Consider the following 16048-nt stretch of genomic DNA (forward strand, 5'->3'; position numbering starts at 1 on the left):
GAGGATGATGACTTTCATCTCAAACTGTTTTATTCAACGTCCTCATTACAAGAATGCCAATTTATGGTAGTTTGCGCTGTCCATCATGGGTTTACCTTTGTACTTTTATTATATTATGACTATTACTGTTAGTAGTTATTATTATTAGTTAGTAGTTGTAGTATTAGCAGTAGTTATTAGTTGTATTAGCAAGTAGTATACTACTATTACTAGTACCAGTAGCACCAGTAGTAGTAGTATTAGTACTAGTAGCAGTAGTAACAGTAGTGCTAGTACTACTAGTAGTAGTACTAGTTGTTGTAGCAGTAGTAATAGTCGCAGTAGTAGTAATACCAGTAGTACTAATAGTAGCAGTAGTAGTAGTAGTAATACTAGTACTAGTAGTACCAGTAGTACCAGTAGTAGTAATAGTAGTAGTAGTAGTAGTAGTAGTAGTTGTAGTACCAGTAGTAGTAGTAGTAGTAGTTGTAGTACGAGTAGTAGTAGTAGTATTAGTAGTAGTTGTAGTAGTATCAGTAGTAGTAGTAGTAGTTGTAGTACCAGTTGTAGTAGTAGTAGTTGTAGTACCAGTAGTGGAAGTATTAGTAGTAGTAGTAGTAGTATTAGTAGTAGTACCAGTAGTAGTAGTAGTAGTAGTAGTAGTAGTTGTTGTAGTACCAGTAGTAGTGGTAGTATTAGTAGTAGTAGTAGTACTAGTAGTACAAGTAGTACCAGTAGTAGTAGTAGTTGTAGTACCAGTAGTAGTAATAGTAGTAGTAGTATCAGTAGTAGTAGCAGTAGTAATAGTAGTAGTAATATTAGTTGCAGTAGTTGTAGTAGTAGGTTAGTTATTATGTAGTAGTTATTATCATTATCATCATTGTTTCTCTCCGGCCAGCTGCAGTGACTGTGCCTCCCGTGGCTGAAGATGGACCGCCTAGCTGTGTGCCTCCTCCACACTCTGGTGCTGCTGATCATTTTGCCCCCCGCTGCCCCTCTCCCCTGCCCCCGGCCCTGCTCCTGCCCCCAGCCCACAGAGCTCCACTGCACTTTCCGCTCCCTGATCACCATCCCCGCTGCCATCTCCAAACAAGTGGAACGCATGAACCTGGGGTTAGTCCTGTTGGCACCCTCAGCGCCGCCTTGGCATCTCTGTTACATTACTATACTGCAGCCTTGCTGTCGTGAATCTTTAGATTCCACTTTTCCTGTGCTGTAAGACAGTGACTTTATTTTATGGCTCAGTAAGTCAATAGTCCCTTTCCACCTACACTTGTTCTGCTGTTTTGGTTCCAGGTTCAACAGCATAAATACAATCACAGACAAATCGCTGGCTGGTTTGAGGAACCTGGAGCTTCTGATGGTCCATGGGAACGACATCCACAGTCTCCCTGATGGAACTTTCAGGGACGCCATATCCCTACAGGTACAATGGCCGTAAATGTGTTGACTATGAATGAATGAATGAATTTCTGCTATTCTGCATCCAGGGTGCATCCCATAATATGACCTAGCATCTGCATCAGTGGGTCTCAAAGTGGCATCCAGGAACCTCCAGGCCATCCTTGAGTGGAAACATGCTGTCCGCAGATTTCACAAAACATTAAAAAATTATGATGACCAGAAATAGTCAAGCTGTTATATGCCTCCACTGGTGTAGGATTGAATCAATCTTGTCTCTCCTCTCCCCTACCCTCTCTCCCTTGTTACTTCCCCACTGTTTAAATAAAGAATAAAGGCGAATGGACTGTCCACTCCCCTTTAAAAAAAATCTAAATTCAGTCCAATTTTGCTATTATTTCACACAGCTCAGTGAGTGACTAATGGCAGCACTGATGTTCTGATTCAGCTTCAGAGGCTGTGCAATTTTGCGGTTAATGAAGTCTTTTTTTAGCAAATGGGAATCCAAATCAAAATGTGAATATAAAGGAGCATTTATTAGCAGCTCTTTGGCACGATAAAAGCTTGATCCACATAACTAAAAGCACAGTGATTTAAGTAATACATTTGTAATAATTTTAGCAACAACTCTTGCTTAGTGTTTAGCATGTTTCATGTCATAGCATGCTATTGTCAGTTTCCGTGTCATGAGATTATATGAACATGTTTTAATAATGTTGATAATTCCTGAGAAGTAATACTACTTATAGCATGTTTCACAATGCTTGTTTAGCATGCTTAGCATTCATAATGTTATTGTTAGTGTCCTTGTCCTTTTTTAATAATGTCAGGATAATGATGACTTTCTTTCCTCTCTTTCTTCATTGGTTTAGATGCTGAAGATCAGCTACAACAAGCTGAGGGAGATCAACAGACACACGCTTCAGGGTCTGTGGGCTTTGGCCAGATTACACCTGGATCACAACCGGCTGGAGTTCATCCACCCAGACGCCTTCCAGGGCCTCACCTCCCTGCGACTGCTCCAGCTGGAAGGCAACCGGCTTCAGCAGCTCCACCCGGCCACCTTCACCACCTTTTCCCTGATGGGCCACTTCCACGTGTCCACCGTGAGGCATCTGTACCTGTCGGACAACGAGCTGACGACGCTGCCCTCTGGGCTGGTGGCGGCCATGCCTCAGCTGGAGAACCTGTACCTCCATGGGAACCCGTGGAGCTGCGACTGCCGCATGAGGTGGCTCCACGACTGGGATAAAACCTCACCAGGTTAGCCCTTTCGTTTCTGCATAGCAAATTCATTTAGATATTTATCTTTTCTTGTGTGGCACTTCAGTATAAAGTGCAGAGACTTGTTGCTTTGAGTGAGGGTGGCATGGAGACCTGGGTTTGATTCCCGGTCCTTTCTGTGTGGAGGTTGTTCTCCTGGGTTTCCTCCCACAGTCCAAAGACATACAAGTCACATGGACTGGAGACTCTAAATTACCCATAGGTGTGATTGTGAGTGTCTATATGAGTTGAGCCCTGTGGTGGACTGGTGACCTGTCCAGGGTGTTTCCACCCAATGCATGCTGGGATAGCCTCTAGCCACCTGTGACCCTAAATGGGAATGAGCCGGTAAAGACGATGAATGAATTGTGAGTGTGATTTTAGAGCATTTACAGATGATAAATCACGATTGTTTCATATCTTATTTTAAGTTGCCAAATTAGCAGTAATGTAATAAACAATAGCGCTGCTCTTGTTTTCTTGTGCTCTAGGTGTTTTGAAGTGTAAAAAGGACCGGGCCCTCCCCGGCGGCCAGTTGTGTCCCATGTGCACCTCCCCCAAGTACCTCCAGAGGACGGAGCTCCTGGCTCTGGAGAACATGGCCTGCAGCAGCCCCGTCATCAGCTCTCCTCAAAGGGCCACCCCACCTGAGGACACCGAGAGCGAGGTCATGACCCCGGATGAGTTCAGGGAACCGTTCGGCAACATCTCCCTGGGCATGTCTGACGAACACGGGAATAAGGTGGATTTGGAGTGCAGTATTGGCAAGCCCAGAGAGATCACCAAGATCAACTGGGAGCAGGTCAACCAGCTCCAGCTGGCCTCCAACATCACCTTGTCAGTAGATCTGGAATGCCCTATCGACAGGGAAAACTATGAGCGACTCTGGAGGCTCATTGCATACTACAGCAACGTGCCAGCCCACTTACAAAGGGAGATTATGCTGAGCAAAGAGCCTCATCATAGCTACATGTACAGACAGGATGCAGAGAAGGACGCGCTGTACTACACAGGTGTGAAGGTTAATATCGTGGCCCAGCCGGTGTGGCTGATGCAGACATCTGTAGACCTTCAGCTGAACAGACCTCAGTCCACAGGGAAGAGGGTAAAGTTGATCCTGAGCACCCACCTCTCAGAGACCGTGGAGGCTGAGCTGGTGCGGAGACAGAGGAGGACATGGGTCATGATCGAGTCCACAAACACTACTCGAACAGTGTTGAGTGCTGTGGTGGGAACCGCTAGCCAAATGTACTGTAACGTGCAAAGTTCTGACCCACCGGTTATCCATTGGATGCTGCCAGATGGCTCCAAGGTGGAGGCGCCGTACAGCAGTCCAGACAACAGGCTGTCTGTGTCTGCTGACGGACAGCTGGCCATTAAAGCCGTCGGCCACTCAGACACAGGAATTTACTACTGCATCTCCAAGGTTCATGGAGATCTTGCCATCCTGCCGTTCCGTCTGACAGTGGAGGAATCCTCCAGCCCTCCTCCAGGGGAACATGGCTCACCTCCACCTATCGAGGGATTCGCGGGGGACCCCATCTCACTGCCTTGCACGGCATCTGGCTCACCTGACGCTGAGATTAACTGGATTCTACCAGGCAGCAACATAGTAAGTTTCAAGGCCAACTCCTCCAGAGCGTTGGTCTATTCCAACGGCACTTTGCGAATCCCACAGGGGCAGTTATCGGACAGCGGTTATTACAAATGCATTGCCATAAATCAACACGGTGTGGATACACTGGCTACAAAAGTCACCCTCACCAGGCGCACAGGGGCGATAAGGCCATTGAGGAAGTTTCCAGCAAGACCCCAGTCAGCCTCGGGGGTCAACACCAAGATTAAAGTCCCCACAGAGGACGCAGAGGAGGCATCTGGGGACGGGGAGGTCACTCAGGAGGGGGCTCCGGTGAGCCGCCTGGATGTTATGAGAAGGAGAGGTCCGGGAGGGGTGGGAGCAGGCAGGAGGGGTGGCCACCCATCCAGGGGGATGTGGCGGAGGCCGCCGGTGCTGCGGAAACCAACTGGATCACGCGTTGAAGACAGGAAGAATACCGTCGAGACCAGGAGAAGGATGAACATGTCAAACAATAAAATAGACCCGGAGAAATGGGCAGACATTTTGGCTAAGATTAGAGACAGAACCGGTCAGAGTAGCGTGACGCCAAACCCAGCTCAGCACACCACAGAGAGGAAGCAGGGGGTAGAAACAGAGCAGACGACACAGTCACAAGACAACACAGAGGGATCGTCAGAGGAGGACTCCACTTTGCAGGAGGAGGAGGGCCGGGTTTACACCACAACACCACCCAGCCCAATGCAACACACCAACAAGACACATAGCACACACATGCCCACTCAAACCAACGATATACATCGTACACACGTGACGCCGAACACACACAACACACAAGACACACATGTGGAATCTAACACTTACACCACACTTAATACACGTGACTTGACATCTAACACACAATACACACGCAGCACGCATGCTACAGCAGACCCACACACAACATCTAGTATGCAAAAAGTACACCACACAACTCACGACACGAACCCTCGCACAACCTCAAGTGGTGTGTTTTCCCTTCCACAGCCCACATCTGTTCCCCAGAGCACTGTCACCCGTTGGCTGACTAACACCAAAAGTGCAAGCGGCAGCACTTCGTTGTATGACAAGTCTAGACAAGGGAATCAAAGCGCTAACACAGATGTCGATGCAGTCACAACAGCTGATATGTCCGAGGCATCTGACGGGAGCGAGAACAAGGACACGCGTCATGTTGTTGCCAGCTCTAATGAGGCCAGAGAACCCTCTTTAGGTGGAAGTCAGCTTAGCCCGTCAGTAAACCCGACGGAACCAGAAACAGACCGAGATGGAAATGGAAAATATCTTAGTGAGACCGCAACAACGTCGCCTTCACGCGCTCAGCCAAAGGACACAACACTTGACATTTTGCGCTCTCAAGCACTGCTCACGACATCCTCTCCGACGACGACGCCTCTGCTCACCCTAACTACAAGAAACTCTCGCGTCCGACACCCTAATTCCCGGAGGAGGAACGGGGGTCGGAGGAGACGGCCTAACAGAAAGAAGCAAAAGCTGAATCGACTCTCCCGCTTTAGCACCGCCACACCTGCGGATGCGACCCTAGCAACGGCCGGGACCGCTGCCTCCGCACGGCTAAAAATAGACCCGTCAGAAAAGACCATAATCACAACAGCCAACTTCAATACCACTGTTCCATTCACTGGCGGCCAAGCGACGTCATCAGGCAGACTGAGTCACAAAGAAAGCACAGTCTCCAGGCATGACGACGAGGCAGCCGCCGAGCCCTCCTCCCCACCAGCCTCTCTCCCCGAAACAAAGGCCAGCCTTCTCCCTCCGGCCAAACCACTGTTCGAAAGTACATCGGCCACACCATCGTTTCCAACGACCTCTCCAGGAGCGGGTCGCCGGAGAGAGACGAGCGCTCCGAGGGCCTCGGGAATCCCGGAGAGCGCGTCTCCTCCGGAGCGTTCGGATATGCCCACGTCAGCTAGTCGGCAGAGGTTTACGAGCACCCCTCTTCCGCCTGTTAAACCCTTAGAGGAGACACAAAGGGTAAGCATTACGGGAGACCTTGGACCCACGCCACGTTCTGACAAGTCCTCCGGGAATTTTCACACTGCTCTGCAAGTGCAACCAGATGTAGAGCAGAACCAATCAGGCCGTCAATACACACCCACCGAAAAGGCTGGAAAGATGCCTTTCAAAGAGATCAGTGGGCGTTTTCCACTGCAGCCGTCCTCCTCACCTGCTTTCTTGATCCAGCATGAAATCAACACAACCTTTGGCGCACACACTCAAAGTGGCTCAATTACAACAGCAAGCACACTTTTTGAGGGAGTTTTGGAGACAGAATGGATTACCACAAAGAGGCCTCAAGCATCTGAAAGTTCTTATCAGAGTTCTAGTCGAAATAAAACTACCAGCACTGCCTCAGACGAGGACAAGCCTATAAAAGAAACGGCCCACAGAGGAGTAAATGTTGATGCTCCCAGTACCATTATAACAACACCTCCCTCCTCTACCACATCAAAGCCCTCTCCCGTGATCCAGTCCTGGGGGAGGCCACATGTCACATTGCCCAAAACCTCATCCACGGGAGGCAAAACGGGACCCCCGCTGAGGACCACCACGCAGGAGGGTCCCAAGTTCAACCACATCCCAGACAACCACAGCCAAGACCAGAAAATCCCCTTCTCCCCAGACAAAGACCTCCCTAACATCAGCAGATCAGAGCCTAACACAACAGCAGCCGCTCGTCCTGCAACTCGCTCACCCAACCGCAAAATAGGTCTAGGTGATAGTACAAATCCAACCTCCCCAGCCCCAAACCAGACCAGCGGACAGACAGTCAAACAGACGACCACCCTTGCCCCTACAATTACCGCAACATCTCGGTCCATTGCACCGACTGATACATCCAGAGAGAGGCTGAGAACAGGGACTGCTTCGACTCAGGATGTGTCCACAAGGCATCGGCTACCTGGATTAGGCTCTATTCCAAGAGGGAAGCCGAGGATAACAAAGACCAATTTCCAGACTATTACTGTGAACGCCGAAACAGATGCACAGCTTCCCTGTGAGGCCGAGGGTGAGCCCATGCCCTTCCTGTCATGGACTAAAGTCGCCACTGGTATGTATGACCCAATCTCATAACTCAGCTTCAAATTTTCAACTCAGTCTTGGCATTTACTACTTCAAGTCCACTATTTTGTCATTATTACAAGAAACCCTGCAAACATTCTGACATTGAATAGATTATGACAGCCTGCACCAATGTTGAAAACCTGTTTAATTATAGGGCCAAAATGAAAGTTGAGACAACGTCCATAGCTGCTACCTGCATAGTTTTGTGAAATCAGAACCTAAATATCTTTCTGATATCTGTTCAAAATCGGTTCCAAAGCTGTTTTAATATGAATGTTTACTCTGCCATAATATATTGTGAATATTCTGTGCTAATCTGGGTTGATTTTGAACTTTGGCCACCTCCTGCACGTCGCTGTCAAATGGTTCTGCATCATCAGTGCAAGTGAAGGTTATCTGTGTGTTTATGATATCACATGTCCAACTCACTATATAGCACAGTGGTTGTGCCTTTTTTAACTTGCAAGTCTGTACATGACCCCCGACATGATAAACTGTGACACCACAACAACTTTTCATTTCCTGTTTCAGGCTGAGTAATAATTGGAGGAATCCTAGTGGCTGCAGATATCACTTATTTCACAACTATCTAATCTAACACAGTATTTTATACCTCAAGGGCTAGTTGCATTATAGTGGTAAATTCAGAAAGATTAATCCTAAAGATTATGAACATGATATATATAAGCCGCCCGAAATCATCTTCTGATCTCCTGTAACATCTCAGCCATTATGGTAACACCCACTGTTATAGCACACACACTTATATTTTTGCACACCCTGTAATCCTTCACATATTGTCTTTTCTCATACTCTCATATTCCTCTCATTTTTATTATATATTCCACATATATTGACTTTTTTTCCTAATTTCTATAATTCTTCACACTTTATATAATGCACAAATCTGTGCATTCCTGTCTCAGTAAGTTCTGCTGCTACAGATGCTATTTTGCACATTGTGTTAATGAAACATTTGGCACATTTGTGTGATATGTTCAAGTATTGGAATTGTTGGTTGAGTATATTTATATAACCCTCATTTTGCTATAATCTTATTTATGTGCTGTTCATCTTTTGATGTATCCTAGTACTGCTGGCTTTGCAAGGGCTATTTCTCCATGAGGATCTTTCAATTTTAATCTAATCTAATAGATAGTGAATAAATAGTGAATAAACATTGTCCTTTATCATGTTTGACATATCCATATTTCCATTCATACAGGGGCAAGTGTTGCTCAGAACACCAGGGTCCAGAGATTTGAAGTCCATCCCAACGGTACACTAATCATCAGGAACACACAACCCATGGACCGGGGCCAGTACCTGTGCATGGTGCAGAACCAGTACGGTACCGACAAGATGGTGGTCAGCCTCATGGTCCTATCTCAGCACCCGCGGGTGCTCCAACCTCGGCACCGAGACGCCACTGTGTATCTAGGCGGCAACATCGATTTGGAGTGTGAAGTCCAGGGTCACCCTACCCCTCGAGTTACATGGGTGCTTCCTGACTACGTCCACATGGCCGCTGCCCCACTTACTATCACTTCTCAACGAGTGGCGGTCCATAGTAACGGCACTCTGCGAATCACCCAGGCCGGTTACACAGACAGAGGGATTTATAAGTGCATCGGCAGCAGTGCAGCAGGGGCCGACACAGTGTCAGTCCGTCTCCACGTTGCGGCGTTGCCACCTGTGATCCAGCAGGTGCAACATGAGAACACCACCCTCCCAGAGGGCAGCACCGCCTACATCCACTGCACCGCCAAGGGCGCCCCCCTGCCTGTCATCCGCTGGATCACACCTGATGGAGTCCAGCTCATCGCTTCCCAGTTCATTACCGGACGCAATCTCCTCGTCTTCCCCAATGGGACCCTCTTCGTGCGTGGTTTGGGCCCGGGGAATGCTGGGAGGTACGAGTGCACGGCCAGTAATTCGGTAGCAGCCAGCAGGAGAACGGTGATCCTGAGCGTACGGAGGAGCCCCTCCTCCTCCACCAAGGCCAGGATCGCCTCCTCGTCTCCCCAGAGGACGGATGTGATCTACGGGGGGAAGCTGCAGCTCGACTGCCTGGCTGCAGGACAGCCAGAGCCCCGGATCATCTGGAGGACTCCCACCAAGAAACTGGTGGATGCTCAGTACAGGTAATAAATAAATGAATGAATGAATAAACAAGCAAACATAAATAAATGAATAAAGGAATAAATGAATAAATAAAATGCTCACATACATAGATAGGTATATAGGTAGAGAGATAAATAAATAAATAAAAAATACATTCCTAAATAAATACCCAAATAAATAAATAAAAATGCCTGAATAACTAAATAAGTGCCTAAATGAATGTCTAAGTTCATAAATAATAAAATCTGTATGGATCTGTCAGTTGGTCTGATTTTTAATCAGAACTGAATATATGAAAAAAATAATAAGAAAGCTTACAGTAAACAATAGGATGATAGATTCTCAAAAAACTGAAAGCATCATGTACATTCATATTGTTAATGTTAAAATGAAATAAACAGAAACTTCCTTTGAACTCACATTCCAGCAGAAATCTAAAGAACGGCCATTGTCTGTGTTATCTTTTACAGTTTCGACCCCAGGATCAAGGTCTTCTCCAACGGCACCATGACCATCCACTCCATGACCGACAAGGACGGCGGCGACTACCTGTGCGTGGCGCGTAACAAAATGGGGGACGACTACGTTCTGCTGCGGGCCAATGTGCTGACCAGGCCGGCCAAGATCGAGCAGAAGCAGCAGCGGTCCAGTCAGGAGGTGGCGTACGGCGGAAACCTGAAGGTGGACTGCGTGGCCTCTGGGCTCCCCGACCCCGAGATCAGCTGGGCGCTGCCGGACGGGACCATGGTCAACCCGGACAAACAGACAGAAAGAGTCGGCGGGGGGCGCAGTCGCAGGTATGCGCTGCTCCTTGTGTCCCTCCAATACTATTCCTACACCCACTTGTACAGAACAGTGTTAATAGATTTTCTAAATCACGCTAGAAAACAGTAGTTCAAAATATTTTTCCACCATTCAAGTGACGGCTTGTTTGCTTCGTTTTAGACTGCCAAACTTAATTCGCCTTTCTTGTGTTAAGTAGGAGTAAAATTATTGGTGTAAAAATCTACTTAAGTAAAAGTATTAAGTTAGTCATTTAAAATATACTCTATAGCAGTGGTTCTCAACGTGGGGTCCGGGGACCACCAGTGGTCCTTGAGGGCGTTCCAGGGGGTCCCCAGAGAATTCATAAATTGTTGAACTTCACCATTATTTCATTTACAAGAAGTTAACACAATTAGAGAATGTAGAAAAATTACTGTTTTGATCATAGTTTCTCTGTTATCTCTCTGCCTACAATACAGATAGACATGGAATTCTGGACAAAATCATATCTAACAAAAATATTCTCAGATTTGCGTCTGAGACAAAATCTCATCATATGGGGGTTTGTGGCTCTAATGTGGACTAAATTACGGTCCTTGATATGAAAAAGGTTGAGAATCACTGCTCTATAGTGTAAAAGTTACTGATTTGCTCTAAAAAAGCAAACATTGTTGCATGTTGAGAGGACAATATGTGATATTACATGCTATAGACAATGATGAACTTTTTAAAAATAAGATTCTGAAATTTATGTCATTATTCAGTCTGTGATTAAGAAAAAAAATGCTCATCCCTATTATTCAATAACTTCACTAGGCTACACTGATTCTTCTTTTGCCGTTAGCCGTCCAGTTAGCTAGCAAAGCACGTGAACTAGCTAGAAAACAACCAGGCTAAAACAAAGCAATGATACTGTAGCTGGATGGATGTTAACTAAGCAACTGTCATGGATAAATTTGAGCATTTCATGTTACAGTTAACATTTCCTCCACATGCGTGAACAGGTTTGATGTAGATGCAATTTACCTTTGACCAGTTTCTGATGCAGTGCTTCTGGAGAGCATATAAAATGTATACCCTGTAATTGATGCAATTTAAAATTTAGCTAAGTATTCAGTCAAAATATACTTAAATACAAGTAAAATTGCTAACTTAAAAAACTTTAAAAAGTACAAGTACACGAAAGAGCTACTCAATTACAGTAACACAAGGAAATGTAATTTGTTACTTCCACCTTTGGTTTATTTGTCACATTTTATACCCCATAAAGATAGCAGCAGTGGGGCATGAGGTTTATATGCACTTGAAATGTCAAATGTAGTTTGTCGTTCAGTTTCATTTTATTTGTCAAAAGAATTCACAGTCATGACAGATTTTGTTTCAGTCAAGTTAGATATCTTTAGCAAACAAAGTCAAAAAACAGACCCAGCTTTCATGGGAAGGTCTGCAACTATCTTGGCAAGTGGTGTTCCTAATAAGCCCACATCTTTAGCTTTGCCAACATATCTTATTTTAGCAATAAACACACAATAAATTAATCAATTTAGCATCTTTAGACTCATTAGTAATGGCAGTATGCCATTCATCAAATTATTGCTGGTAAAACACGGAAATGGGCACACATGTTGGAAACTCCAGTGGCAGCTCACAGTGGGTTGCACACTGGAAGATGAATGACTTAACTTCCACAGAAAATTACTTAAAAGAACCAGCTCTGGCATGTACAGGGATACAACAAGCACTTCAGTTGTAATTGTCTTTTCCTGGTTTGAAGTACATATATGTTACATGTTGCCTGTGAATGTTGGTCTGACAATGTTTAACAACCAAACTTGCTATTTTTTCCATTTCAAACACACTATAGCTGACTGAGCACATTAAAACATTCACATAACATCAGATACCAGTACTTTGTTGCTCATCTGCCAAAGAAAAGCCTTGGGCACAAATGCTGACACAGAAGCTACATAATTGGTATGCAAAGCTCTCACCATATTTAGTAATAGTTTCCCTTTATATGGACAAATTTGATTAATTGCTTGAAAGGAATACCACACAATGTGAAGCAATATTTATATTTTCATCTATGAAAGCAGTCTTCCTGAAGATTGATGGACTCAAAACTTCATTTCTAATTGGACAATTGATAATAGTTATTTACAGTTGTCAGTCTTCCCAGAAGTGCATATTTTTGGCCCACAGTCTTGCCCTGTGTTAATGCCTGGACATACATGATATCCTTTTTTTTGTTGGGAAGGAACCCAATGAAATATCAAGAAAATCCATCAAAAATGATTCTCATTAAGGACAGACATACCCAATTGTATAAAAAATTGTTTAATGATAACTTTGAGGCTACCTTGTTCTACATACAGCAACAAACAAATGAGCACATCAAATTTAACCTTTTATAAACATTTTATGGATGTAATGTTCCATAACTTATAATTACCAGCTTCATTACAATTGTCAAAGTGTAACAATCTCTATCCCTCTCCTCCCCATCCCTGAATGGTACGTAGGTACGTGGTGTTTGGCAACGGGACGCTGTACTTCAACGATGTCGGCATGCGAGAGGAGGGTGACTACACCTGCTACGCCGAGAACCAGCTTGGCAAAGATGAAATGAAGGTTAGAGTAAAGGTGAAGGTTGCGACTGACCCGCCGCAAATCCAGAACAAAAACCACAAGCTCATCAGGGTTTTCTACGGTGAGACGGTGTCGCTGAAGTGCAACGCCAAAGGGGAGCCGACACCGGTTATCACGTGGATGTCCCCCACCAACAGAGCCATCTCCCCGACTCCAGACAAATACCAGGTCCTGAATGATGGGACATTGGTGGTTCAGAAGACGCAACGCTTTGATGGAGGTAACTACACTTGCACAGCCAGGAACAGTGCAGGCCAGGACCACAAAGTCATCAGGCTGGAGGTCCTGGTTACTCCTCCAATGATCAACGGATTGATTGGCGCCGCCAACACCATGAGGGTGACCGCAGTCCGGGATCAACGAAAGTGGGTGGACTGTGTAGCGAAGGGAACCCCCGTCCCCCGCGTCATGTGGGTCCTACCAGGAAACATGATCCTCCCTGCACCGTACTACAGCAGCAGAATGGCGGTTCACCATAATGGGACCCTGGACATCCGGTCACCCAAGAGGACAGACTCAGGTCAGCTGGCTTGTATCGCTCGTAATGAAGGAGGGGAGGCCAGGCTGACGGTTAACTTGGATGTGAAGGAGGTTGTGGAGAGGCCACAAATCAGAGGCCCGAAAACAGATAGCCTGTCGCTGACTGTGGGGAATGCCATGACTTTGAACTGCTCCTTCGAGGGCACCACACTCCCCCACGTCACTTGGGTCTTACCCAACGGAACTCCTATGCTGAGTGGCGCTCGGTTCTCCAAGTTTTTCCACCGGCCCGACGGGTCTTTGATCATCAGCAACCCCTCTGTGGCTGAGGCTGGTATGTACCGCTGTCTGGGGCGTAATTCTGGAGGGCTGGTGGAGCGGACCATCACACTGTCCCCAGGGAGAAAGCCAGAGATCAGCAACAGGTACAACTCTCCTGTCAGTATCATGAACGGGGAGAACGTTTTGCTCCATTGCTTAACCAGCGGCGAATCCCTCAGACTAACATGGACGCTGCCCAGTGGGGTTGTCCTCAGCAGGCCGCAGAGAGCTGGACGATACGCTGTTCTGTCCAACGGGACGCTGGCCATCCAACAGGCATCAGTCTACGACCGGGGGTCCTACGTTTGCCGAGCGGCGAACGAGTACGGTAGCGCTCTGCTCTCGGTGCCGGTCATCGTAATTGCGTACCCGCCTCGTATTACCAGCGGCCCGCCCTCTGTGATGTACGCCAAGCGGGGAGTTGCCGTCCAGTTGAACTGCGTAGCGGCTGGGATGCCTAGAGCAGAGGTAGCATGGGAAACACCCGATAAAACCCGACTGGCTGTCAGCGCACAGCCACGCCTCTTTGGAAACAAGTACCTCCATCCACAAGGTTCCCTCATCATCCAGAACCCGACACAAAGAGACGCCGGCTACTACCGATGCACGGCCAGGAATGCCATCGGCGTGGACTCTAAAGCGACGTATCTCAACGTGTTCTGAAGAAACTCACTCAAGAAATCGTTCAGCATCGCCATATGCCCAAGGAACTGCCGAGTTGAAAGCAGCTAATGCTTTTAATCATCCAAATGTTGTAAAAACTGCTGTCAAAATGTAAAAAAAATGATGTTATAATGGGTTGATTGAAGCTGTTGTGTTTAAGAAACCTGCAATGTTGCATCAGGTGTGTGCTGTGTAGAGGCCATGAGCGAAAGCCATCATTTTGCATCATTTTCTATGCCATAGATTAGCATGTCCACTACTTGGTGTGTAGTCCAAAATCTCTATGGAAATCACCTTTGTGAATTTTGATCTTTTAGTTGCTTTTAATATTGATTTTTGCTAACAAAATGCTAATCATCAGGGAAAGTGGACTACAATAGCACTGATGCATTGCTTTGATGCGGGGGTCATGAGCAAATTTCTCTCATCCTGGCTGGGTTGTACATTCAAATGATTACAACTTTCATAGCATTACATTGAATAGTTATTGTAGTTGTTATTGTTCATGTTTAATTATAGTTTCCTTGTTCTCATTAGTTGTTCTTTCCAGTTCTTGCTAGTTACAGGCTAATAACTGTTGTAATTCCCTTTCCCAAACAATTAGCGTTTCGCTAGCAACAATCAATATAAAAAGTAACGGAATTGACGAAAATTCACAAAGGTGATGTTAGTTGATGTTTTTTTATTTTATGGAACATAACATAGCACTATAGCTAGTAAGCCTCTGTGTAGCACAAATGGTTGGATTCTTGCAAATCCCATTCATATTTTCCATAGGGATTTTGGACACAACAAATGCTGGAAATGCTAACTTAGCATACAAAATTACATCAGACTTTGTCTCTTTATAGGCTACACTTAAAATGAAAGGTGTTGAATGTTAAAGCAATTTATCCTTCCACTAATCCCATCATGATCCGTGACCAAAGACTATGTTGGTAGCATTCTACAACTGTACATGTAAGGAGACGTTTGCTTTGATAATACAGTAGTTTTCTTTTCCATCTCTTCTGACAATGACAGTTTATGTCAAGCTGTATAGAACTGCATAGCTTCACATTTTTTTTTACCTAGAAAATATTGTTTAACTTATATAATACAAAATTGATCGGAAATATGTATAATGTTGCTGAGATTGATTTTTTTTTAAGGCAGGTGATAGATTGTTTTTCTTTTTTGGCATATTTTACCGAATTCATCACAAACATTTCTTGGCATCCGATACCATTTCATAAACCTCCAACTCAAGTCATTTTCACTTGCTTCAATAACTGGAGTCACATTTTTCAATAACTGTGATTGTTTCCTGCTCTCAGCAGTGTGTGTCATCTTAGAATCAGCTTATGAAAAATGCTGATGCAGTCTCTGCTATGTCCTCATTTGTAAATTATTTGTCTTTGACAGACTGGTGCATAACAATTTTTACATATTTTAATAAAAGATTTCTACCCATTTTTACTAAGCTCAGTCTAAAAACAAAACAAAAAAACTCATGAAAACTTTTTTTATTGCTGAGGTAGGGATAGTAAAAGATTGAAAAATGATGACTCAAGATTGTGTGCCACTGTACTTTAAATGACATCCTTAAGAGTGAATAATGTTTATATGAGAACTTGGAAAAAGGAGCATTTGCCAAGAAAAGGTTGAGGAAATATACACAAGAACTTTTTAAGGAGTTAAGAATTATATGTATTTTTCTCT

At 45.3% G+C, this 16048-nt stretch overlaps 1 protein-coding gene across 1 annotated transcript; it reads left to right on the forward strand.

Annotated features, from left to right (window-relative positions):
- The first annotated feature begins 907 nt into the window (after positions 1-907).
- On the forward strand, positions 908-14618 carry mxra5a (matrix-remodelling associated 5a). Its single transcript, XM_071528487.1, has 8 exons — positions 908-1092; positions 1276-1405; positions 2253-2643; positions 3135-5029; positions 5246-7331; positions 8571-9489; positions 9940-10266; positions 12757-14618. The coding sequence occupies exons 1-8, from the start codon at positions 908-910 to the stop codon at positions 14345-14347; spliced, it is 7524 nt and encodes a 2507-aa protein (XP_071384588.1). The 3' UTR covers positions 14348-14618.
- The last annotated feature ends 1430 nt before the right edge of the window (positions 14619-16048 follow it).

Source organism: Centroberyx affinis, unplaced genomic scaffold (assembly GCF_046629955.1).
Source record: "Centroberyx affinis isolate AG114_WGS23_722 - 3 ecotype Tasmania unplaced genomic scaffold, CSIRO-AGI_Caff_v1 ptg001680l_1, whole genome shotgun sequence".
Taxonomy (NCBI): Eukaryota; Metazoa; Chordata; class Actinopteri; order Beryciformes; family Berycidae; genus Centroberyx; species Centroberyx affinis.

What these genes read in the sequence shown, in the direction of transcription:
- mxra5a (XM_071528487.1), top strand. Translation starts at nt 908, where the DNA reads ATGGACCGCCTAGCTGTGTGCCTCCTCCACACTCTGGTGCTGCTGATC. An exon ending in CTGGGATAAAACCTCACCAG is followed by an intron (nt 2,644 to 3,134) that starts GTTAGCCCTTTC and finishes CTTGTGCTCTAG; the next exon opens with GTGTTTTGAAGTGTAAAAAG. An exon ending in GGCGGGGGGCGCAGTCGCAG is followed by an intron (nt 10,267 to 12,756) that starts GTATGCGCTGCT and finishes AATGGTACGTAG; the next exon opens with GTACGTGGTGTTTGGCAACG.